The sequence below is a fragment of the Drosophila arizonae genome, chromosome 2 (assembly GCF_054131065.1).
Source record: "Drosophila arizonae isolate 15081-1271.41 chromosome 2, UAZ_ARI_1.0, whole genome shotgun sequence".
Classification (NCBI taxonomy): Eukaryota; Metazoa; Arthropoda; class Insecta; order Diptera; family Drosophilidae; genus Drosophila; species Drosophila arizonae.
In genome coordinates, this window is record NC_142922.1 from 32,702,117 (window position 1) to 32,728,386 (window position 26,270).

The 26,270-nt window shown below is 38.7% G+C and overlaps 5 protein-coding genes across 16 annotated transcripts; 3 read left to right on the forward strand and 2 right to left on the reverse strand.

The window, feature by feature from the left end:
• The first annotated feature begins 162 nt into the window (after nucleotides 1-162).
• EMC2A (ER membrane protein complex subunit 2A) lies at nucleotides 163-1,816 on the forward strand. The gene is made up of 4 exons (XM_018017813.2): nucleotides 163-416; nucleotides 568-976; nucleotides 1,036-1,192; nucleotides 1,254-1,816. The coding sequence occupies exons 1-4, from the start codon at nucleotides 383-385 to the stop codon at nucleotides 1,533-1,535; spliced, it is 882 nt and encodes a 293-aa protein (XP_017873302.1). The 5' UTR covers nucleotides 163-382; the 3' UTR covers nucleotides 1,536-1,816.
• MESK4 (Misexpression suppressor of KSR 4) lies at nucleotides 1,801-24,257 on the reverse strand. Of its 7 annotated transcripts, none has more exons than XM_089462631.1 (4): nucleotides 24,016-24,257; nucleotides 3,373-3,496; nucleotides 3,040-3,306; nucleotides 1,801-2,977 (listed from the first exon to the last, which is right to left on the reverse strand). In XM_089462631.1, exons 1-4 carry the CDS (start codon nucleotides 24,050-24,052, stop codon nucleotides 2,542-2,544), a joined length of 864 nt encoding a protein of 287 aa, XP_089318757.1. In that variant the 5' UTR covers nucleotides 24,053-24,257; the 3' UTR covers nucleotides 1,801-2,541. The 7 variants fall into 7 exon arrangements, with proteins under 7 accessions (XP_089318757.1, XP_089318758.1, XP_089318756.1 ...); XM_089462632.1 differs by lacking the exon at nucleotides 24,016-24,257 and adding an exon at nucleotides 3,544-3,827 and having other exon boundaries at nucleotides 3,373-3,474; XM_089462630.1 differs by having other exon boundaries at nucleotides 3,040-3,496; nucleotides 24,016-24,253.
• Nucleotides 5,358-10,733, forward strand: LOC108609266 (uncharacterized). 5 transcript variants are annotated; one of them, XM_089462637.1, is made up of 4 exons: nucleotides 5,358-5,635; nucleotides 6,403-6,669; nucleotides 10,037-10,082; nucleotides 10,245-10,733. In XM_089462637.1, exons 3-4 carry the CDS (start codon nucleotides 10,070-10,072, stop codon nucleotides 10,514-10,516), a joined length of 285 nt encoding a protein of 94 aa, XP_089318763.1. In that variant the 5' UTR covers nucleotides 5,358-5,635; nucleotides 6,403-6,669; nucleotides 10,037-10,069; the 3' UTR covers nucleotides 10,517-10,733. The 5 variants fall into 5 exon arrangements, with proteins under 5 accessions (XP_089318763.1, XP_017856512.1, XP_089318764.1 ...); XM_018001023.2 differs by lacking the exon at nucleotides 6,403-6,669; XM_089462638.1 differs by lacking the exons at nucleotides 5,358-5,635; nucleotides 6,403-6,669 and adding an exon at nucleotides 6,728-9,443.
• Nucleotides 14,794-18,277, forward strand: AhcyL2 (Adenosylhomocysteinase like 2). 2 transcript variants are annotated; one of them, XM_018000424.2, is made up of 8 exons: nucleotides 14,794-15,144; nucleotides 15,457-15,524; nucleotides 16,407-16,476; nucleotides 16,533-17,092; nucleotides 17,160-17,266; nucleotides 17,319-17,881; nucleotides 17,948-18,068; nucleotides 18,126-18,277. In XM_018000424.2, the coding sequence occupies exons 2-8, from the start codon at nucleotides 15,474-15,476 to the stop codon at nucleotides 18,130-18,132; spliced, it is 1,479 nt and encodes a 492-aa protein (XP_017855913.1). In that variant the 5' UTR covers nucleotides 14,794-15,144; nucleotides 15,457-15,473; the 3' UTR covers nucleotides 18,133-18,277. The 2 variants fall into 2 exon arrangements, with proteins under 2 accessions (XP_017855913.1, XP_089328980.1); XM_089472854.1 differs by lacking the exon at nucleotides 14,794-15,144 and adding an exon at nucleotides 15,161-15,309.
• VhaM9.7-d (Vacuolar H[+] ATPase M9.7 subunit d) lies at nucleotides 19,120-19,591 on the reverse strand. The gene has a single exon (XM_018000427.2). It carries the CDS (start codon nucleotides 19,516-19,518, stop codon nucleotides 19,252-19,254), a length of 267 nt encoding a protein of 88 aa, XP_017855916.1. The 5' UTR covers nucleotides 19,519-19,591; the 3' UTR covers nucleotides 19,120-19,251.
• Nucleotides 24,258-26,270: the final 2,013 nt, after the last annotated feature.

The following is a 26,270-nucleotide window of genomic DNA, read 5'->3' on the forward strand; positions in this document are numbered from 1 at the left end:
GAGGTCTTCTTTTAATCAGACTTACAAAAAAATCAAAGATATTCATTTATTTTTTTTTTTTTAGATGGCAGGCGTTTTAATACCTTGAACGTTTTTTATATAACCATTGATTGTACTACTTAAAATATTGTGTAGCAAACTTATAGATTAGTAATATTTTTATTTTTAATCAACGAAATTATTATACAAATATTTATGTACGAATAACATATTCAATTTAAAAATTGAAAATGTAATATTTTCATCGTTAAGGCATATTGAAACTCTATCGTAACATCAGTAAAATCATCGTTTAAACTTATCGCTGCCTATCGATTACCTTCTGACTCGACTTTTTTTTTAATAAATTGACAATTTATAAATTATAAGGGTTTAAATAAAAATGTCGCTAAATTATGAAGAAATGAGTTGGTCAGGTAAATATTTCAAGTACCAGAACTGGTAGATAACTTATTGGCTTTATTTTCATTGATTAAATATGCGTGACCCAGTTGCTAAAGATAAATTTTGCATGTACAATAATATTAACGAAGCTAAATTGAATATTACGTGGAATTGAACTTTCAGATGTGCGGGATCAGTTTAGAAAATGGCGTGAGGAGTCTGGACGCCACAGCGAGGATGTGGTTCAACTGTGGGTAGCCGTGCTCGAGGACAAAGTCCACAAAACGGGCAACGAAAGACATTTGATACTCGAGCAAGTGATTGTTGCTGCATTGGACACCGCACGCTTTGACATTGCCACCAAGTGCACAAAGCAGCTGAGTGCCGAGTTTCCAGGTAGCTTGCGTGTGATGAAGTTCAAGGCGATGCGTTTGGAAGCACTTGAGCAGTACGACGCCGCCAACGAAGTATTAGATGCCATAATTGAAAAGGATGAGACAAATGCGGCGCCGCGCAAAAGGAAAATAGCTATAATGAAAGCTCGCGGACTTCGTTTAGATGCAATTAAGGAACTTAATGCATATCTCAAAAAGTATAACACCTATATGTTTGTAATGAATGAGGCTTATATGAATATTATGATTACCATAGATTCATGTCGGATCAGGAAGCGTGGCAGGAGCTCTGCAACTTGTATCTGGCCGAGGGTGAGTTCGGCAAGGCAGCCTTTTGTATGGAGGAGGTTCTGCTCCATAATCCCCACAGTCATCTAATACATCAGCGACTTGCGGACATCCGATACACCATGGTAATTGAGCATACTCTTTCGCCTCTCTCTGGTTATACCAATGCACTATAATTATCTTCAGGGTGGCGTTGAAAATATTGAAATAGCTCGCACGTATTACTCGCAGGCCATCAAGCTTAATCCGCACAACTTGCGAGCACTTTATGGTTTGTTCTTGTGCTGCAGCTATCTGGCAAACTCTAAGGCAGTTAGCTTGAAGCGTAAGGAGTCTCAAAAACTGGCACAATGGGCATTGGAGCAGGCCATGGAGCATACCGCAAGGCATTCATCGATCGATAATAATGACAAGTGGATTGCATCATTGGATTCAGCTTTTGGCAATCTGGAGATCAAGTCGAACTAATCCATAGCTACTGCCGATCGGATTAGCATAGGTGCAATACCCGACAGAACGTAAATTATTCCAAATATGCTTTAAAGTGACGAATACTTTATGAAGCACCTACCACTAACATATATACATAAATAATACACTTTCATGTCTCTTAATACTACGATTGCAGTTCAATATGAATCAAAGTTTCATTTTATACTTTCTTATGGTGTTACCCACCAGCTGGACAGATCCCTTATAAACTTGTAAGCTCGTAAATAAAACTAGAAGAATGTATATGAAATATAAAATTTTAATTAATTTGTTTATTGAAGCTGACTTTGATGTTATATTGACAAACATAATTTGATAAAAACAATACATTTAGAACTGTGTAGTAAGTTTTTAAAAAATAAGTTTATAACTTGATAACTATAATTTAGGGTTAAGTGTGCCAATATTTATAAGCAAAGTTTCTTCTTAGCTAAACAATTGAGATGCATAATCAAAAATAAAGCGAGAATCTCGTGTCGGTACCCTGTAAACGATGTCCTTAGTGATTGAAATGCTAAAATTATGGAGATATATAGTTGACGTACGAAATTTATTAATTATTTCAGAACTTGTCTTCATTTGATATTTATCTGTCATGTCATAGCAATCTATAAATTTCTAATTCACTTTTCAAGACTCTGAAACACTTGGCAGACGCACTGGCACTGGGAACTCGTTATATTGATAAACGAATTAAATTAGCTCATTCAGGAAATTTAAGCATGGCTAGATTTGATTAGACTTAGACTACAAATGTAATGTAATGTAATGGTTGCTTTACAAATCAGATCCCCGTAGTTAATTATAGCATATAAATAGATTCATGAGATCTGTTTTTATGTCAACATTATAAGAGAACTGATAAGCATATGCTACGAATGCTGGCCTATAACAACATACACAACAACAATTGCATACAGCAGCTATATATATATATATATATATATATATATACATATATATGTGGATATTTGTATGCATATCAGTTGGACGAAGAACCACCCGGACTCTTCGCCTTTTTGGCAGACTTGAGTCGAAAGAGCTCCTTGAAGCTGAGCGTGGGTGAGGTACTCTTTGGCTTTTCAGACGCGCTGGTCGACTCTTCGTTACCCTGTCCTGTCATAGAGACACACGAAGACGAGGGTCCTCCTGCTGCTGTAAGATATCGCTTGTCAAGCTCTGTTTTCGAATCTCGGCTGCTGAATGAATAACGCGAAATACCATCCACGAATTTGAGATTGGGTAGAACTTGGAGTATATATTCGCGAGCATAGGTGGTGGGTGAGCCAGGGCCATGATTTTTGAACGCCGTCTGGATACCTGGATTGCCCATGCAGGAAAGCTGCTCGAGCGCGGGGCAGTGTCGCTCTATTCGGTGAATCCAGTCTGTTATGTTGCAAATATCGCAGTTATTTATCCTGGAATATCGATATCATCTATATACATATATTCTTGTGTGTATAAAAATATCTTCACTAACCATAAAATTTTCAAGTTGAGCATATAGGGGAAGGTATTCACATCTAAATTACTATTGCGATCCAGTATGAGCGTGTGCAGTTCCTCAAAAAACATAAGAAACTTTAGGTTCCGGAAGTTGTTGTAGCTGAGATCGAGGAACTTGACGTGTGCAGCAAACTTATCGGCTAGTCTTCGTGGAATGGTGCACAGATTTTCGTACGCTAATGAGACGCGATTGTCCTCCTCGAGAACGATGTCGGTGAAGCCATCTTCGCTACCGCAGGTGCTATTCGATATAAATCCATTGAATGAGTACGGATCGGGAGTAATCATATTCTCTGCCGTGGCGTACGTGTCGTTTATGTCGTTGTCCAGCTGAGCGCACGGAGACAGCGATTCCAGTGACTGAATGTTGGCACAAGCCTTCAAGATCTCTTGCAGGCGACAGTTGTTACTGGCGGAGCATATGGGACGACCTATAAATTGAGATTATAGTTCAACGAATGGAAGTGATAATAGCTACCTAGAAAGATCTTCGGAATGAGAGCGGCCAGACGTCGATGTTTCGGACATTACTGAGCCAACTGAAACTTATATTACTAAAAGCAAATCTATATTTATATACGGCACTTGTTTTCCCTCTGATTTGATTCTCATTTATCAACTGCCTCGCTTGGCTGTGAGTTCGTTGGGCTCCAGGTCCAGTGCTTGCAGCTGACTGGAAAAATAATCACACACCACTCGTACTCGACACAACAATAGCGGAGCAAGTGACAAAAGATTTTCGAGTCTTTCAGAGAAAGAATACAAATGTAAATATACACAGAAACATGTGTGTGTGTGTGTGTGTGTGTGTGTGTACGTGTGTACGCAATCAAACATGTATGCAAACTTATTACGAATGTGTGCATCAGTGCTGAGAATATAGCTTTTTCCTCTAAAACTAAAATTTTGTTTTTATTTTGTAACCCAATATTTTGCCTGGATTTTAGTATACAGTATAATCCAGTTATGACTGCTATTCTATATGTTTATAGCTGCTTCCGCAAATATATACATATATTTTAGTCAATAGAAATTTCAAATACTTAAATTTTTTTACAAATTTGAAATATGTATAAACATATTCTTAAATCTTAAATATAATAATTATATATCTTACATATTTTTCAAATTATAAAAATTCATATATCTGTAATGGTCTTACGATCCATAGGTGGCAGCACAGGCAGCTATTTATGCACACCTCTGCTTATGTACATATGTATAAATATAATCACAATTATCATAAAAACATTCCCACAAGCATATTTACACAACACAACCCATAGCAATAGGAGGAAAGCACCTGATTAGGGGCATTTCGTCTTTGTCTATATGGTTTCTGCGTAGGCTCAAATATTTAGTGTATCTTATCTAGAATCCCCAATTTAGGCTTATTGTGGACTCTTAAACTACCACAATTCGGCAGGCTGATTGTGGTTAGTCTTCTTTATAAATAAACGTGATATGATACAAAAACACTCACTCGAGCTTGATAAGGCTGTAAGCTAGCATTCATACCTATGGAATAGATCTTCTTCTGGGGTCCTATTTCTTAAACTCGGAATCCTTAGTTAAGTGTAATTTGCTTAAGATTACATTTAAAGCAGAAAACGGCCTACGCGACACAAACCCTGTTCATATACCCACATAGACTATTCTTTTTCGTTAGCTCTATAGCTTACATGAGTTAATTGCGTGTTTACTTATTGATCTTAATGAAATATTCAGGTTAGTTAATAGATTTTAATATTAATTACGTCTGTGAGGCGTATATATAAAAGGAAATTTTTTCAAATGACACTAGTTCATGAAATTTACATCTGTAAAAAATGAAAGAGCTTTATATGGATATAAACATATTTAATATGAGGAATAAAATTTCTAGTAGCTTTTATAATTTTGACAATAAATACATTTCTTTTCCCTTTTGTTATGATATTATCAAAATTATCACGTGAAGTTCAAAATCTAAGACTTTTTTTAATTTACTCAAATGGATAGTTTATTATTTCTGCAGACAAAATACATATAAGCATTGGTACAGCTCACTACTAATTGTACCATAGTGTTTGCATACATACTTAAAAGCGTGTACCTTCAATTATGTATGTATGTGAGCAGAGCCAGCTAGTTTGGGTAGCTCGCGTAGAAAGAATTGTATTATGGAGCCGAGCCTCCAAACAGCTAGTTTCGGTGCCTCGCTCTTTTTACTCGCTCGCGCTCGCTCGTCTGCTCGCTCGTCCGCTCGCAGCTAGCGCTGGGGCCTCGGCCGCTCTAGCCCGGCTGCTATAGATACAATGGAGCGAGGCAGCGGCAGTCTGTGTCTATGCTTAGACCTCGATAGTTGGGAGCGGCAAGTAGTGCATGTCAACGTGGTCGCACAAACAAAATTCCAAGATCGACTTCATCGGCGACGACTGACTTCGGCCCCCTTCAATTAACTGCAATAAAACCTTGCACTCTCTGACTGTGAGGGCGAGAGAGTGGGCATGTGTGCGTGAAACAGCTGTTGACGAATTATTGAATACTGCTTCGGCCTTCGTCGATTTTCGAGTTGTAAAATCACAACGGTAATAACTGAAAACAAACATCAGCTCATATTTGTGCGGATGTGTGTGTGCACTTAGGAATATTTGTATGCATTCAAAACATATGTATGTGCATGTGTACGTAAATATGTACAACTCGTAAATAATCATAAATGCATTTGAACTAATAACAATATGAAAAATAATATTATTTTGAATGTCGTGTTGTGCTTTAGAGTGATTAACATAATTTGACGGTCGCGCCATTTTTTTTATATATACACGACATCTCACATCAACACACGTACATACATGCATACACTTAAAAAAATTACGAAGTATTATATTTAGGAACAATAAGCGCTTGTGTTCAGAACAGAAACTTTTTGCTTACATACATACATACATACATACATACATACATACATACTTTCATACGTAAGCGTAATTATATCAACACTGATTCTAAAGTTGTTGAGGTTCAACAGTAAAACTCAGCATTTAGAGACCGAAATATCAAATGTATCATTGAATATCTACATTTGGTATATGTACGCAAATCGTACACACATGCATACTTGTACATACATACATACATATATATGTATATGCAAGGGAAACATACTTAAAACTACAATTTAAGACAAAAACCACGTTCGCGTGTAAATATGCAAAAAAACTATACTACTACATGCACATTGATTAATTACCGTAAAGAGGTATTTGTACGCTTATCAAATGATGAGGCTGGCGCGTGTTTCGCTTCCATGTATTTTCGTGCTGAATTCCAGCTTTTTTATGACCCACAGCATACTAAATGAATACCCTAAAATAGTAAACTAGTGACTATTGATAGGGAAGTGTGCTTTTATTTTGGCGACAGTTAATACGCCACACGTTTGGTTAGCTTACTGGAGGCCTCACTGTGTGCTCTTCGGCCGTACGCTCGATCAGCTGATACAAGTAGGAGAGGGGGACAGCGCGTTCATTGATTGAAGCAAAGTTTTGCAGCTGCCGTTCGTCGTTTCCTTCTTCGTGAATGTTATCAACAAAAGCTATTTGAAGTATGACTACGCGTAAGTATGTATGTATGTATGTATGTACGCATATAATATACAAACAGAGATGTGTATAGCTACTTGTATGTGTGTGTATTTGTTTGCTGCAAACGAATCGATACAATCCGTTCTAAGCACATATTATATTAATGGAATATTAAATTTTAAAGTTATTTCAATAGTTACTGTTTTAGCTGCTATATGTAATAAATAATAGGCAAAAAGGTGCAAAGAACTCTTACATATCTGTATGCATGCATGTATGATGCATGCACATTCGTAAGTGTTCAAGAGCATGCAGTCGTTTCAAAGTCCAGAGACTATTTGATTCGTGGTTATTTGTCGTTAACTGCGGAGCACTCATATGCATGTATGTATGTGTGTGCGTGTGTGTGGATATGTGTGCGTTATATACGGTTCTGTCATCAGCCAAAGTTTTTTGAGCGATATGTGCTAAAAAAAATAGCAAAAACAAAAACCAAAATAACGAGTAGAACGACAACAACAATAAAGCCGGCGTTGTTCTACGCTAAACAAAGAAAAAACACAAACAAATCAAGTGCCAAAAGTCAATGTGTGGAGACGTATATACATATATGCACATATGTATATGAGTATGTCCGTGTGTGTGTATAAAATAGAAATACAAGTTATATACATACGTATATGTATATATTTTGAATAAATATATATTTATTTAGAATGTCCTCCTGAAGGACTAAAATATGTAACATTGACAAGCTAAAAGACACACTGACAAACATATATACGCACACACATGCATACATGCTTATACATACATACAAATGTATACAAATTTTATACACAAAAATATATATACTCACATACATATGTGTGTAAATTGTTATTTATTTAGCGCTATTAGGAGAATGAGTTATATTGTATTCAAATTAAAGCTAGATGACTTAAGGGCATTTCTATTATATTGATTTTATATAAGGGTATTTATTATATACATATATGTATGTATAGTCAATGTATAACAGAAAAATAATGCATTTTGTTCTGTCATGCGATATCTGTAGGTATTAAATTTAAAACCAATACAAATGCTTCTGCGACACTGTGATTTGCTTGTGAAATGTATTTGAACGAAGAGGCTTTTGCTTCCACAATTGAGATCGACTTGCGTCATGCACATCATTGAGATTGTGGCTATCAATGAGCATCTGCTTTCTGATCGCTTTGTTCCAATTTCAATTTAGACGTCAATATAAATCAAATTTCGGTACATTATCAATGTTCATCACATTCTGCATCATTTTGTTGCGATAATGACAATGTATTTGAAGAATCAGGTCACTGATCGCTTGACTTGTCTAAGGGTTACGCCTAATTGTACCCTAAACCCACTGAAAATGGGAAATCAGGGTATACTGCTTTTGTTGAAATGTATGTAACAGGCAGAGGGAGGTGTGGAAGACCCCACAAAGTATATATATTCTTGATCAGGGCGACAAGCTAAGTCAATTTGACCCTGTCCGGCTGTCTGTTCGTCCGTCCGTCCGTATGTATGAACGCGTCGATCTTAGAAGATATAAGATATATCACGCGCATATCGAGTTTTTCGCTATATATCGATAACTACTCCCGATATTTTATTATCGATTAAAAACCTTATCAAAAGCTAGTTATTTAATTATATTATATATACACCTTTAGAGCTAGAGCTTGAAAATTTTAAATGTAGGCTTATATGAATTTGATATAATTTTTGGTTATTTTTGTTTTTGTTGTAATTTACCCCCCACCCCTATATCCACCCCCTCTCCCGCACCTTTGTAAAAGGCGTATTTCAAGTACTAGGGACTTGTGCTTTGGAATGTACATACATTTTCACCATATGATTACGCTCTGAAAGTTTCATTAAAATTGTACGTCTAGAAATTAAATTATTCAACAAATAAATTCTTATAATGTTGCCCACACTGCAGCGCAGCCCAAGCGCAATCGCTGCTTACTGCGCAGTTAGGAGAGCGCGTTCGAATACGTGCGTGTGTATGTATGTGTGCCGAAAAGAAGTGCACAGTGATTAGAATATCAAATTAGAGGGTTCAGGGTATCTCCTAGTCGAGCAGTCTCGACTTGAGTCTTCTTACTTGTTTTACATGTGAAATTCAGCTATTGTTTGACTGCTTGCTATATTAAATGTTCGTAGCAAGTAAATTTCGGATTTCTTCAAACTTTATCAAGCTACTATTAAGCAATAAGCTGATCAGTTAATGGAGTTGCAGTCCTACAGTTAGCCAAATATAGAAAAACTTGTTTGAATTAAAAAATACATTAATAAAAAAAAATGAAACTGGATTTACTGACTTGACTGGTTTTTAGATTCGGCCTATTTGCATATACATAAAATGTGCTTGCTGTCTCCTGTCGCTACCAAAGGATCTATCTAGAATCTAAGCGGTTATTTACAATATTTTACTACTGCAGCGAAACAGATACATCGAGTACATATTTACATATCAGCAGATGAAAATTGAACGTGGTAATTCACTAAAACCTATTAGCTCTGTATAGCTATAGAACTTGCAGGTGCTTTACTGTTAGCATGTGCTACAAATCTGCAATTAACGCTCATTAAGTAGTGTGGAAAATGGTAAATTATTAATAGCGTTTAGTGAAATTCCAAAACGAAAATTTATTTTGTTATAGACCTGCGTAACATAAAAATCTCCAGTTGTGTCGACTATTGTGTAGTCGGTACTGCCAGACCTTAGAGTTTTGATTCGCTCGCTTTGTCGAAATTAGACTGACTCTACAAATTGGTGATTAATTAATTAAATTTTACTTTAAAACTCATTTAATATTTTACTAGGAAGCTATTGACTTTCGTCGAGGAATTTTGGTGTGAGTCATCATAAATTATTCGTTTTTGGCCTATTATTGCACCTGTCAGTATTCTACGGTTGCCTAGACCTTGACACAGCTATTGACTACCGTCAGCAAGCAAAACAAAATCAATGGTGGGCTGGCGTCACGTGAATGTAAATTCGGGATACCAAACGTAAAGTAGGGTGGACCTTATACGCGCTACGCGCCACGTACTTGTAAATTATATATTTTACACGTACATATAATTGCAGTCTAAATATAGAACGACACTACATATAAACATTTCTAGGTGATCTAGGTGACCTGTGCATGTTGTCATGTTTTTCAATTAGATTCAGTACGAGTCCAGAATACTAATTCGATTCAGTCGTACTTCATATAGTTTTCACTTGTGTTTTCATGAAATCAAATTCATTGAAGGTTATTGCACTATACATTCACTGAATAACAATTACAAGTTGTTTATAATCTGGTTATATAGTAAACTCTGGGTATTAATCGATTTTTATTGTGTGTTTCCTTTCAGATTAAGCAAACAAAAATATTTTGAAATTGTGAAATGACTGGATCAGGTGAGTATACCCTACCATGCCTACGGTAAATTAAATATATAAATAAAAGGTTATCAGGACATGGACTTTGGTTTTTATTCTTAATCTTCAGGATTTGTGTATATTAGGGATTGAACCTAATGTTTGCTTTTATACTAAACAACTATCAAATTGTTTTTGCAGTCCACGATCCTAAATGGAGCCTGGAGCGACGCGAATCGTCGGGACATTTGGTGTGGCGTAAGGAGTCACCATCATCAAAGGTTCGATTTCGATTCGATGTGGAGGTTTTGGAATTTGAAAAACATCCAAACGAAGACCTTGATCACAAAGACGATAACTTCTCGGCCACAAACCTATCCACAACAATTGCTCTCTGTGCCACGTGTATTGCCGTTGTAGCTGCCTCCGTATTCCTGCCCTGGTACCTCATGGATAAGGTCGGCACGATTTGAGAGCAGATCATTAGTATATATTACGTATCCATAGTCATATGTATGTGAATTGTAAATCATCGACGGTATTAAGTAGCTTTATGTACATAGAAAGGCGTAGATTTAAGTAATGTTACAATCTGTAAATACGAATGTAAATAATGCATATATGTTTATAGACTCAAATCTAAGGCTTTAGTGGCGAATAATTAAACAGACTGTTTTCGATTAAACAAAAGGTTTTCTATTTTTAATTACATGAGTACAAACAAGCAATGTTCAATAATAATAAACTAAGCGCATCTGTCGAGCATTACTATTTACCTACTTAATCGCCGCAATTGGTGTTGTTGCCAAATTGCGGTGCTGTGATAAATTGTATATGAGATAAGAATAAACTTTTGATATATTGATCGAAACTCAGCAAATTCAGACGGACGTCTGAACTGATTTATTAAAACTATTCGTTGTCATTTTATTATATATGTAAGCATGTGTACGTATGTCACAATGTTCAACCAAAAGTAATTCTATATAAATTTAATATCTCTGCAAATTTGTCAACTAGATTTAAATCTAGCTCAGTGAATTGAAAATGGAAATCAATCTATAATGTTATTGCATTGTCTGGTCTGGTCAAATATATACGTATGTATATATATATTCTTGATCTAAGTATATCTTATCTTTTGGTATATCTTATCCTGTCTGCATATATATGGGTCGGATTAGATGCAATATGTTTGGCGGCCACCAATTACCCTGCTTCATGATCAGCACCTAAAACCAACTATGAGCTATGGCGGTGGCAGTGTAATGGTTGGGCCTGCATGGCGTCCTCGGGAGTTGGAAACTTAGTTTCCATAGATGGTAATATGAACAAGTATATTACCTATCCTTTTCAAATGAGAATTCAGTCCATAATTCCGAAGAACTTGGTCTAGAGGGGTATTGTCCAGTTCTGGTTGATCTGGAACTGTCTAAATGCGGCGGATCCTAAACGATTTGTTTGTAAATTTGTGGTCGAAATTGGGCAGGGCCATTCAGAAAAGGGTGTATCCAATAAAAATGACCTCAAAACGGCCCTATTGGATGAATGGCCAAAAATCTCCAACGAAGCCACCCGAAAATTGTTAAACTCGATGGTATTATGCTTAAAACTGGTGGTTAAACAAAAAGTAGAAAAGAATTTTTGGGCAATAAAATCATTGAAAGTGAAGTGCACGAAATAAGATGCGACATGGAAAAGGGCAGTTATTTTAGTTTGAAATGTTATTTGCTAGAACGAAAAAATTATTAAGTGCGTTAATACATAATAAATGACTGATAAATATGACCCCATCTAAATATGTTTCATAACTTTACTGGTTTAGTGGGAATACGGCTTTAAAATTGTACTATATCGCTGCAAAAAATAAGCTGTGAGCCATTGTATTTCTCGAAGGCGTGGTGATCTCGTAAGAGCATGGGCTGCAGTGTGGGCTTATTATGGAAGCTTAATTGTTTAATAACTTTTTTGTAGATTGACTATTTTCGTGACACTTTCAAATCGTGATTATAAAGCAAAAGTCTCTGATATTTGAAGTACGCCTCTTGCAAATTTTTTATAGGAGGTTGGATATGGGTATGGGGGGTTATAACGCACATCGAAATTCTATAAAATACATATAAATTTTCATTTAAATTTTAAGACTATAGCTTTAAAGATCTAGGAGAAAGAATTTTCTAACCGATTTTCGATAAGGCTTTTAGTAAAGAGATAAAGAGTAGTTCTCGATTTTTGGAAAAGAACTTGGTCTGCGCGTGATATACCTTATTAAAAATTTAAAATCTCTAGCTCTTTTAAGATCGTCGCACTCAAACATACGCATGGGCGGATAGACGGACATTTCTAAATGAACTCAGTTCGCCCTGATCAAGAATATTTATACGAGTATGCAAATATTTTATGGGGCTTGCCACTCTTCCTTCTGCCCCTTTCATACATTTAACAAAGCCTGAGAGAGAAAGGTAGAGAGAGAGAGAGAGAGAGAGTGGGTTAATATACTTAGAAAATAAAATAATGAGACAGACTCTAAAAAGCGATTGCGAAATTTCTGATTCTTAACATCCAACATCCTAGGAAGAAAATAGTGCGATATACCGATATATATACCCTTTCCGTAATCTAGTAGAGATGGATAAATAATCAAATAATATTTGTCCCATGTGGTATTCCCCTATGAAATCGTCCTATTATTTTGTAAAATCTCGACTATGCACTAATTCAATTCAATTCTTCCCATAATAAATGTTTATCAAATACAATCAACGGTAGCACCTTAAAGTGCATAGAATCTCTCGAGGAAATTCACAATAAAACGTTATAAGTTATTAGGTCTTTTTGGTCTCTGCTTCATCCCTCTCTGATCGACCGTTCGGACTGACTGGGCCATTTTGCAATGCATTCAACCCCACAGCGGGGGAATGTGTCTTATAGGTTGTGCGCAGCATCCGCAGCGTTGTTTGATGGTGGATGATTCATTTCGGGCTCTTTATTGAATTCCCACCATTTTACGAACATGCTAAAAGGTATATGGGCGTCTAATTAAATTTTTGTGCAGTCAAGCCATTGGGCATAAACAGCTAAAATGGCGGAACGGCACGACGTTCATAAAATTAATGAGCAACCCTAAATAATCCGAGCTCCAGATAATCGGATAACAACTATTCGCTAAAAACAAATAAGGTTTTTTTCTTTTTTTTTTCATTTTTTTTTTTTTAATTTGAGGCAAGCATGCATTTAAGATTAGTAGATTACGATACATGCAAACATGGACTACGATTAAACATTTGAATATATAAAGTATAAATAAGTGTTTTTAAAATTATTTACTATAAAACCATAGATGTAACTATGCATTAAATGTTGAAAAGCAGCCAGTAAACAAATCACGTAACTCTGAGCTTCGTTATTATATCTCTGAAGGGTAAGCGAAAGGTATCCTATCAATAATAAGTCAAAACCTAACAGCTACTCACTGTTTAAAACAATCGTATTTATAACTGAAATCTATATTTTCCGAATTATCACACCTTATGGGTAGGCCATATATCTTATCTGCCTATCTGTGTATGAGGTAAACACTTATCCGATTCCCGTTTGACGCGGACAACCGACATAGACCATAATATATACAAGTTTTGATAAACCAATAGCAAACGTCAAGTTTTGGGTAGAAGCCCAAATAATAGAAATTAGTATAACTGAAGAAGAAATACAGTTTTTCCCGATTGGTCCCGATTCAATAGACGTATATATTGTATATAAATACTAAGGCGTATAACTATCATTTTAGGGCTCTGATGACTGTTAATCGTGATAAAAGCATTGGATTCGCATTTATAATTTAATATACAATTGTTAGTCAGTTTTAAAGCACTAAAATATTTATATTTGTATAAATTGCTATATCTCTAGACACTTTGATATATATTGCAGATCGATGCCGATCTAGAGTTTTTTATTATTAGCTCCAAAGGCACCTTAAATATTATAGTTAATGCTTGCTTCCCAATTTTTAATTGTAGCACAAATATACATTCAATCCATTAGATTCAAGAGCCAAGAAAAAATGATTAAAAACCCGTATACTATTTTATTTGTGAACAAGAGTAAAAAGCTAAGACCCCTAGTTTAAACTGATATTAGTTTTAATACTGTTGAATATAAATTGAACTCAATATTAATATCATAATATAGGCTGGCAGTAATCTGAAGGACTTACACATACGTTGGTGTGTTCAGGTAGTCGCAATAAAATTAAATGCTCTTATTGAACAATTCAAGACTATTGGTCTAATATATCTCTTTCGCCGAGTTAATTTTGGTTTTATATCTACGTACGTCAAGAGCCCAATTGATTTTCATAATTGGCATAGCCACAATATGAGTCAAGTTTTTGATAAGCGCGCGGTTCAAGCGATTCGTACTGTGAAGATTCCTCTGTCATCTAACCGATCTGAGAGTTAGAGAGACCGAGTGATAGAGCGAGGAGATAGAGAAGGGGAGATGGCGGGAGAGGGAGCGAGAGATAGAGAGAGAGAGAGAGAGGCAATATTGAAGAGCGATAATAGCTTTAAGTAAGATAAGATGTATATTTCTGTAGGTCCACTGTGTGTGAGTGTGTATGTGCATGTGTGTGTGTGCATGTGTATGAGCAATTTCTCTGCCCAGTTAGTTGCTGCATTCGCTTTGCGTTCTTTGTTTGTATTATTGCCTTATTTCTGTACGATCGCTCTGCTCCCCATAAACATAAGCAGTACCAGTTGATGTGAATCAGTTTGTTGTTCGCGGCAGACAAGAGCACACGAAGGCATCGCGAGACTCGGCATTCCACATTCGCACTTGACCCAGTAACGGTGACGTAGACAACGACAAAGACGAGTGTGAAGAGGGAGACTGACAAGGAGAGGGACATCCAGTAACTGTGACGCAGTAACCGAAGGTAGAAGGTAGAAGGTAGAAGGACTAGGAAAAGGAGACCGTGTAACTGTGACGTAGACTACAGTGAAGGCGAGTGCGAAGAGCGCGACTAGGAAGAAGGCGAGACAGATAGAGTGTAGTGCATTAGGCCCAGCTGTGCCGAGATCTTCATAGGAACGGACTGGTGAGTGCAGAGCTTTAGCTGTGACAGGCCATTCTAGTCAGTGCTCGATCGCTATGGCTACTGACGCTGGTATTCCCTCAGCGAGTGGTCGGTCACGTGCTTCGTCGTGTATGCTTTGCGCTTTACGTTTCACGCTTTAAACAGCTGATTGAGAATAGGCAGAAAGTAAAAACAAAACACAACGGCGATTGTTGACAAACTTGAAAAATATATTGTGTATAGAACCAGTTTGTTCATTGGCCATGTGTGATTGGATCGAAGGTCGATAGCCCCAGCGATGTTAATATTCAGAATTTATTGTATAATTTTCAGCCAAACGTGTCTGCAAGATGAGTAAAATGCCGGAGACGACATTTGCCGACCTGAGCTTGGCCGATAAGGTAAGTAAATTGTCTATCCAATTTGCTGGTTCCTCACCTCAACCCATTAAAGTATGCAAAATTTAAAGTCCTGATAATCAAATATTTGGCAAATGAAACTATCGAATAGCACATTTGTATAAATGTGCATGTGTGTGTGTGAGTGGCAATAGAAAAAACAAGTGAGAGCGAGTGCATCCGACTGCACCATACCCAGTGTTAGACTGTTGTATAGATTTTCGCTATATGAGGGCACTTGTAATTGGCATGTGCATGTTTGTATACACTTTAATCAGTTCTATATGTAAACTAAGAAACCATTTCGTTTCCTGTGCAATAATTTACTTCGCTTTGTGCGGATGAATATTATCTTGAAGCCAATATGCCAGGTTTCCCATTGTGAACAGGGCATTAAATGATATAAAGAACAAGCTCTACATGTATATGGATTGATGATGTATTTACAAACACATGCACACACACACGTATGTACATATGGTATATCTATAGACACAAGCAGTTGTGCAGGTGTGCGTCGATATGTGATCTAGATGTGAGTGCGAATGTGTCGAATGTTTATTGAAGTCGGCTATGGAAATGTACACAAGTTAGTTAGCAAATGGGCTGGGATACAAATGCAAAGCACACATTTGCTGAATTGATTAATTTGTTCGTTTACTTAAATATTGGCATGTGATGTCTTGAAGACGCGATTACACAGCGTCAATTGGCGCTACGAATTATCATCGATACTCTAAACGATGCCAATTACCACCAGCTGTGAGCTGTTGCTCTGCTTTTTCTGCGATTTGTTTTTGTGGTACCCGTAGATTACACTAAATTTAATCAAATTCCTATTAAAGACTGCATACGTAACACTAACGATTCCCTTCCCACCACCAGACACCAGTCAGTAAATCGAGGATTGAAGCTCGTCGATTTTCCGATGTATCCACGTGTTCCTTTAGTTCAGGTGAGTTCTAGATAATGAAAGGTTGAAGCGATCTAATTGTGGTTCCCCGTTTCTAGCCTGCTTCACTGGCAGCTCCGATGAGGACGAGATCTCGCCGAAAGATGCCAAGCAGAGTAACTCAAGCGGCAGCTCTGACTTCTGCGTCAAAAATATTGGCAAGGCATCCTTCGGGCGCCGGGAGATCGAGATCGCTGAGCAGGAGATGCCGGGAATCATGACATTACGCAAACGTGCGACCGACGACAAACCGCTGAAGAACGCAAAGATTGTGGGTTGCACCCACGTCAATGCCCAAACGGCGGTTCTCATCGAGACTCTGATTCAACTGGGTGCATCCGTTCGCTGGGCAGCGTGCAACATCTTCTCGACCCAAAATGCCGTGGCAGCGGCACTAGCGGAGGTCGGGGTGCCCATCTTTGCGTGGCGCGGCGAGACTGAAGAGGAGTTCTGGTGGTGCCTGGACAAGTGCATCCACAAAGAAGGCTGGCAGCCGAACATGATCCTCGACGATGGCGGCGATGCTACGCATCTGATGCTTAAGAAGTACCCGGACTATTTCAAGTCCATCAAGGGCATTGTTGAGGAGAGCTTGACAGGTGTGCACAGGCTGTACCAGGTGAGTGTAACCATCCATACATCGCATACTCGCCCACCTATTGAACCCGATATCCCCCGTGTTTCAGATGTCGAAGGCGGGCAAGCTGACTGTGCCAGCGATCAATGTCAATGACTCGGTAACGAAAAACAAGTTCGATACGTACTACACATGCCGCGACTCCATACTGGACAGGTAAATAGTAGACAGGCTGTGAAATCATTTAATCCATCCCATTTCTAATTAGCTTGAAGCGTACGACGGACATTATGTTTGGCGGAAAGCAGATTGTGGTCTGCGGCTACGGGGATGTGGGCAAAGGCTGCGCCGAGGCCCTTCGGGGGCAGGGCTGTGTGGTATACATCACAGAGGTGGATCCGATATGCGCACTGCAAGCGGCCATGAACGGTTATCGAGTGGTGCGCTTGGGCGAGGTCATACGGACGGTGGATGTGGTGATAACCGCAACCGGCAACAAGCATGTTGTCACACGGGATCACATGAATCGCATGAAGAACGGGTGCATCGTCTGCAACATGGGCCATTCGTGCTCCGAAATAGACGTGAGCAGCCTGCACACGCCGGAGTTGACCTGGCAGCGAGTGCGCTCCCAGGTGGATCACATTATTTGGCCTGATGGCAAGATGATCATTCTCCTGGCCGAAGGACGTTTGGTAAATCTGTCCTGCTCCACCATCTCCTCCTTTGTCGTCTCGGTGGCCTCGTCCACACAGGCATTAGCTCTTATTGAGCTTTATTCAGCGCCCGGGCGATACAAGTCGGACGTCTACCTACTGCCAAAAAAAATGGGTAACTATTCCTTTTGATAGTTGTATAACAATTGATGTATCTCTATTTGGTGTTGCCCATTCTCAGATGAATATGTGGCTAGTCTGCATTTGTCGACTTTTGATGCCCATCTGACGGAGTTAACCGACTCACAGGCGAAATTCTTGGGCTTGAGCAAAGCAGGGCCCTTTAAGGCGAACTATTACAGGTAAGCACATATCCAACAACAGAAAACTGTAATAATGTTTCTCTCTTTTGATCATAGATACTGATCAAGTGGTTGACGCTCTGCTGGCGGTTGAAATCTAAGTTTATATTACGTTTGCTGGATGAACTGGATTTATGATGACCTGGTGTTATTAATAAGCAACTTAGTCTATTTATGAGTTAATAAAAGTTATTATTTGTTTGATTTGATTTGATATGTATAAACATATATATATGTACATATATATAAATATAAATCTTTAAGTGCGGATAGTGTTTAAAGATTTTTGCTTAGCCAAAATGCCATTTATTAAATATTTGAGTTTGTTGAGTTTTGTTTTCACCACAATATTGAGAGTTTCATAGCGGGCAGCTCTTAACAGACTGCAACTAGTCGATGGCTCAAGTACTGGGTAAAAGTTGGCACAACACATCATAGATGGCGCTTTATATGGAAATTAAACACGCCCAGAGTGTATCAGTCCTTAGTTTCTAACAAACTTACTCCATAAAGAGGTTATAAATAACAGTTCCGCATGTCAGGTAAATTTGCACCTAGTGTTTATTAAGTTATATGCTTAAAAAACTTATTTGAACTATGCTATTTCTTTTATTTTTCGTTATCTTTATTTGAATTAATTAAGTTTTTTGCGATTCGGCGTGCCCTTAATGTGATGTTTTTAATGGAAGTCAAAAGTTGCATATTTTCAAAAATTGATGCGCCTAGCATCCAAACTTTAGATGCGGAAAAAGACATCAATGTCCTGAAACTCTTTCAGAAAAAAATTGTTTTATGTACAGATGTTTTGGTGTACGCCGGACTGTCGGTTTACGCATCTGTCCATCTGTTTGCTACTAATAGCCTTTACCATATAATACGATTTACTATATGCGAAGTTATTGTATATTCACTTTAGGCAAAATCCTTGTAGTAGCAAACCAACAATGCAAACCGACAGTGGTTTGTATAATTTATATTGATTTCCGCTCAGACTTAGTAACTTGCTGTTTGCTAAAGTAAATATTTTCAATGCAGTCAGAGAAAGTACCAATGTGTTGCAAGGAAAGCATTATAAATTACATTATCCAAATACATTTAAAAAGTAAAGTAAGTGAATAATACTGATAAAAACAAATTTCGAGGCACCTTCAGCTGAGCTTTGCGCCGGGGTATAGATCGGCCACTAGGGGTCAGGCTTGTCGTGCATATAGGATCTCTTCCAATAGGACATCATTGCCATTAAAACGGGTTGGTGCATGCGCGGGCCGACCAGGGGATTCATTTGCATTACGAAGGTGACGAGCCAAACGATCCAGCAGCAGGCGGCCGTCAGCAGAACGCAGCATCGTATGATCGAGCGCTCCTTGAAGCGAATGGCGACGATGCACCCAATGATGGCGAACAGGGCCCAGAATACGGTGAATATTATAAGACTAAGGTATTTGTTCATTTCGACAGTGAGTGAGTTTTGTGTTTGGAGTAGAGAAAGTTTTTGACAAGTTTCTCCCTCTCTCTGTCTTTCTCTCTCGCTCTCGTCCCGAGCGAATGCGCGAATCAAATGCTCCTTTCCGATGCCAAAATATTCGCTTAAAACTTCGCTATGGCGCAAACCCAATTTGGGTGCTTGGGCCCATAAAGTTTTATGGCTGCGAGCATTTATTCGTTTTATGGCCGACCGCGACGGGCTGAAGACGGCAGACGTGCGTTGGAGCGTAAAAGTTATAAAAATGAAAATTGTATACATTTTCCCAAGTGGCAGCATCAATAAAACTGCAGTCGAGCTCGAGTGTGCGTCTGTGTATCATTTTGGCATACTCACAGGCTTACAGGCTCACAGGCTAACAGCCTCACATCTTCGCATCTTCACATCCTGACTAAGCACAAAATCCGTTTCAGCTCAGGGGAACCTGATGAACAGTCGGCTGCCAGCATGGGTCCAGGATTCAGGCCAGCCGCGCCATGTGCTGCCACCGCTCCGATGATGCCATAAGTGCCCAGGCGTGGCCCATAAAATGGCGGCTGCGCATTGGCATTAGAGTCGAAGTCCGTCGGTCCAGTGTGGGCTGCTGGCTACCCTCTACCCTCTATCCTGTGCCGTCTGTCCGCTGTCCGCTTTCGTCTGTAATCGAGTTTTTCCAAAGTAGCAATAAATGTTTATGGCGACATCGAATTTTCCATTTTCTCCCCATAAGTACGGGAACGGCCGGTGCAGGCCTCTCTCCAACCCCAAAGCCAGAAACCATTTCGCAAATGGTGGAGTGCTCGAAGTGCTGCAGCCATCTTAAAAGCCATTTCGGATCAGCCCTCAATGTAGAAGTATGGCTGTTCCCTTGATCAACTCAGATCTTCACAGAAATCAATCAATATCAATGCGGAAAATTCAAATTCACTTTTCAGCACTTGCGATATAGTCTAAGCTAAAGTTCACCAGCTCAGTTCAGTCTCTGTAGGCATCCGATGGGGTTGACGTCTAGGATCGATTGGCTGTCATAAATCACAGTTCCCATGGCCAAGACGAGGCCTCGCACGTTCTTCGAGTCGCAAGCAAATGCAAAACAGGCGTGAAGTGCGAGTTCGGCCTTAAACATTACCGTTGGTGGCGGCAACAAAAAAGGAAATCGTCGCTCCCGATTCCGACGGCAACGGGAAAGGCAAACGCAAAGGCAGGGCAACGCCACTCCCATCTGTTCTGGTTTGAAACTCCTTTTGTTTGACATGGCACAGAGTCTAAATATTTGACTCTAATTGCCACATTTATTGTTAATCTCTCAAACACGCTTCGAGTCTTATGCAAATACTTTTTTCGAAATAAGTCTTTTTAGCTAACCTAATTAGGAGTTCGGCTCTTGTGGTCCTTGAACCTGCGAAACTTCATTTATTGGAACTGGTATTTGTTAACTTCCAAAAATGATAGATATTGCACATCTAGACTTCTACGGCTTTTAGACATATGTATGTACATATATATGTGGTGGGACAATAGAAATCACACTAGTGGAAATAAGTATAATTATGGCAAATTTTTGCAAATGTGAGTTGAACAAACGAGGAATAGGAATCGACAAACCATGACTCTTAGACCATGCCAAAATCGGGGATTGTGATTTGATTGAAGTTGCATACTAAAAAGTGAGAATCAGATATTCTGTTTAAATCAGGTCAACTGATCCAGAAGAAACAATCTGATGTTCCTGTTCGATCGGACGACTTTTATGGGGAACTCGTCAATGAGTATATTCGAGTATTGCAGGCCTTGAGGAGAATATTCACCAGGAATGCTAAACCCTATCAACATAATTTTCTCAATTTGATTTAAAAGAAATTTAAGTGGATTAGAAAAACTTAACCGGGCGATAACTTTTACTCCACCCTGTATCATCATCAGGTTTAATTGACTTTGACTATTATTTGGTCGTTTTTATCCGTTCATAGCTTCCCAAGAGCTTGAAGTTTTAGTTCTTAACTTTTTCAACAGATCATGCATAGCTGAATGTATGATCCATTGAAGGTCCCATGAACACCTGAACAACTCAGGAGAAGTTGGTAGGCGATTGAAATTAAGGATCAAACAAAACCATTTGCTTAAGTCAAAAGAACGAGATGAGTTGATCGATCTGTGTGTCTTCGTCTTTATCTGCGGTTTGTCTGTTATTCACAATAGCGAAAGACTCCAAATGTCTGTTGTGCAGAACTAACGAAGTTTATTATATTTCTTGTGATAACTTTTATATCCTGAACCCATTGAAAATGGTAAATCAATGTATAATGGTTTTGTTGAAATGTATGTAACAGGCAGAAGGAGGCGTGGCAGACCCCACAAATTTATATTCCTCATCAGGGCGATGAGCTGAGTCGATTTAGTCCTGTCAGTCTATCTGTCCGTCCGTCTGTTTGTATTTATGTTTGAACGCGTCGATTTCAGAAAATATAAGAGCTAAAGATTAGAATTTTTTTTTCAAATGTTCGTGTATATAGCGTGCATATCGAGCTTATCTTTAAAAATAAATAACTCATTCCGTATTTTTTTTATCGAATAAAACAATTTCGAAAATAAGCTATTTCATTATATCTCCAATATCTTTATAGCTAAAGTCGCCAAATTTTATATGTAAATTCATATGTATTTGATAGAATTTCGATTTTTGTTATAAACCACCATCCGCCCCTTCACCACTAAATTTGTAAAAACCGTATTTCAAAGAGCCTTGAGCTTTGGCAAATGCACGCATTTTAATGATACAATCAGACTATAAAAGTTTCATGAAGAAAGTACATCCACAAGAAGGGTTATCATACAATTAAGTTCCCAGCCCATGCGTGCTTATGCGTGCGTGCCTATATGTGTCTGTGAGTGTGTGTGTATGTATTTCATGTGTAAGATAGATGCAAAGAATTATTAAAATATCAGTTGCTCGAAGGGTTCAGGGGATCTCGTAGTCGAGCAGCCTCTACTACAGCTGTCTTACTTGTTTTCTCAATTCTCATTTTCAATGGTTGCTGGGTAAAAGTGTAGGCTGAAGGATACGTCGTAAACTACATTCAATATATATGTATATTCGTGAACAGGACAGCTGGAAGAATACAAGTATTTTCACGTGCTTTTGCCAATTGGGAAATATTTTAATTAATAAACTCTCTAATCAGATTATATTATCTACTTATTCTATTGTGTATTTATCAATTTATTGAAATATATCTAAGAGATCAAAGATTAGTTCTATTCCGACTATCGCCAGAAACACATTAATATAACTTTTCGCTGACTTTTATTTATAGAACATTTATTAATAGAAAACGATGATAATAAATATTGTGGATTATTTTCAAAAAGGAGAATACACTGCATTTCTTGTTTCTTGTTGCAGTAGAGATGCGCACATGCAATGTGACTTTGCGTGTTTGAATTAGCGGTGCGACAATGGGCCAGCACGCGTTGTTTGCCACATCAATTAGCGGTGTTAGCACCACTGAAGGAAGTGCTTGGCGCGGCACTATTAGAGGCAGCAGCACAGATTACAGGTAAATAGGGGCCAGCGCTCGCGCTTGGGTCGATGGCGCTTTGCCGTCTGTAAAGGTGTCAAGCGAAAGCCTCTCGGCCCAGCCTTGCCGCTTGCTCAGTTGGAGCTCTGTCAGCTGGCGCTGGGGCAAATATCAGATCTCTGGACACCAGGCCTTTGTTGGAATAGTTTCGGTCATGCTCACTGGAGCGACTTAAATTAAATGTGCCTAGAATCTATGTACTACAATGTGTTCTGATAAGAATACGAATTCTATGGGCTATAATTATTACAAAGTCAATGGAGGATCCAGTAAGTTAGCTAACTTTTGATGATCCATTCCGTTTTTCTGTATTCCAGATTCGAAGTGTTTAGATTCAATTGCAAGTAAAGTCAGTTTTAGCGATATGCATCAGATTAGAGTCATGTTTAATAATTGTTTTGGTTCTTTTGTAGTTTTATTTCGTGATTGAGTTTGATGATGTCGCTGTACTTCCCAATAATATATTTAGTAGTGTTGAAATATGTACCTATTATATGTATGGGTATAAATTTAGTGAATTAAGTAAAAAATCATATACAGCTTTCCATATGAAACAATCAGACAATCGGTGCATTAGTCAGATCCGCATATTTCTGGCATTGCCATAATACTCTCTATACTACTCTCTGTCCTTGCACTCAAATCTTAACTGATTTTTACGTTACGTAGAACTTAAAATACTGGAGTAACGCATATTTTAAGATTAAGCTTGATGGGTTTTATGCATGCACTTCGAGCTTCTAGACCCTGGTATTAAAATCTGCTATTTAAATTGAGTTTAAAATGAGAAGAATTTTTATTGGGTCTGATAAAGAATATCTCCAGTCATTAACATTAACTTTACATTGAATCTTCATTATTGTAAATTTTGTTGCTTCAATTAATATTTGATAAAGTTATTACTTACTTGTCATTTGATAATAGATTACACAATTCATAATCATATCATATCATTATTCGGCCACTACAGGTAATAAGTGTTTTAGAGACGATTACATTTCGTAACTGGTGGGGTGAAAGTGAACCAATTGCTAATATATATTAAATATATTATTTGTCTTATTTATTTAATTTTGTGCGCCTGGATTTAAGGAAAACTTTTTTTCGGATACTATTTCTGTGAGGCTTAGTTGTCAGGGGAGAAATATGTTACAAAGTAAGTATGTTGTAGATATAGATATATGTATAAATGCACATACAGACATACAGACTGAAGCGGAGTTTGCGCACTGTTTAGGGCACCAATCAATCGGCATTGATTTTCAACGGGCCAGCGGCTGCCAGCACCGCGCGCTGCGAATCCTCGAGTCAGCATGGCGCAGTGCGCAGGAGCCGAGCCGAGTAGCGGGGCGAGGCACAAGGAAGCAGGACGCCCTGAACGGGGGTGGATTTCGGGGATGTCGCGAGTGCGAACTTATCTATCTGGAGCGACTTTGCAACCCCCAAATTGCCGATATACAACCGAAGCGGCCTCATCGAATGCCCAATACAGCAGGGGCGCTGCGGCCGACGGGAGTGGGTAAATAAGTCAGCGGGCATGCAAGATATATAGCACTGTCGTATATCTAGGCAGTCTGCCCGTGTTTCCCTGCCCATTTATTTATTTGTTTATCTACTATTTACGAGCCCGTGTGCCATGTCTGACTCTCGCTCGAGCCGTTCCTCTGCCTCCGCCTCCGCCTCCGCCTCTGCCTTAGTTTGACTCGCCTTGCCAATACTTTGCCTATGCTATGCTCTCGGCTTTCGGTTCGTTACGGTCGCTTTGTTGTTGTTACTCATCGGCATTGGTATTGGTATTGGTATTAGTATTGGCATCGGTATCGGTATCAGTGTCGCCCTCACTCTGTGGCTGACTCTTGGCGTCGGAGTCAAAGTCAGAGCCGGAGACAGAGTAAGAGTCAGAGCCAGTGTCAGCGTCAGCGTCGGCGTAGTTTTCGTTTTGTTTTCCCTCGTTGGTGGTGTGGTTGTGATTCAGTTCCTGGAATCTAACAGCTATTCACACCCAGCACAAAACTCGCACATCGCATTCACAGTTCGAGCGTTTCCCGATGACGTTCCGTTCTGCACATCGCCAAGCTCCAACACCGACACCAACACCAATACCAATACCAACACCAACAACAGTAACTATAAATCCAGTTCCAGCTGGCAATTGGCTCTTGGCATTTGGCCGCCGGCGCGCTCTTTGTGGAAAGTGTTAAAATAATAAACCAACAGCAACAGCAGTGACAGCAATTAAAACATAAAGGCGGCCTTTACTGTCGCTCGCCAACAGAATACTGCACCGAAAAATAAATCAAAAACTATTCAAATTATACAACTCTCATAAATATTTAGCGCCAGTTTAAAAGCCATTTATCCAGTAGCCACTGAGTGCCCATCCGCCGCTGGAGCTGTAAACCGAGCACGACTCCGCGAGGCAAGTGGACTGCGCCGGCTTCGGTAGCAAATATCGCGCGGACATTAAACAACCCGATCCCGTAGTTTGTGGCCAATAGCCAATAAACAACTAACTGTCTGGCTAATGCCACCGTGTTGGCTAAGACTTTGCATATTGAGTAACGCCGACGGCAAGTGACCTTTGAGTGAAGTGACCAGTCGTGACCCATTTAGTGTTTACTAAGAGCAACAGTCATCATTCGGATTGGAAATTTCCACGAATAGTCTTATTGGGCAATCAATAATAGCGGTAAGTGATGGCCAATACTATATATTGTTCGCTTAGGAGGAGCTAAGATATTGCTTGCTGACCTTTGGGTATTGCTTCTGTGCATATTCAAAATTAGAAACTGCCCACTAATAATAATAATAATACATTTATATTAATAAAAGTCCGACCAAAAAGGCTTTCTACATAAATGGAGTCTCCAATGTGGCCAAACGGATTTTTATGTATAATGTATAAAAAGCTTAACCAACAAGTTTGGACTTTAGTCTATTTATAAATGGAAAATGAGACAGACTGTTTTCTGGAGCAATGAAAGTACATATATACAAACAGAATCATTGTGTGCATAATGTAACTAACTTAAACACCTGCCAGACCGCATTCTGCCGTTGCGACATCCTTGCATTCGTCTATAGTTCATAGCTCATAGTTTCATTTCATATCAATTCCTTCGTCAATCTCATAGCAGTCTATACTCTCATCTTTCATAACAT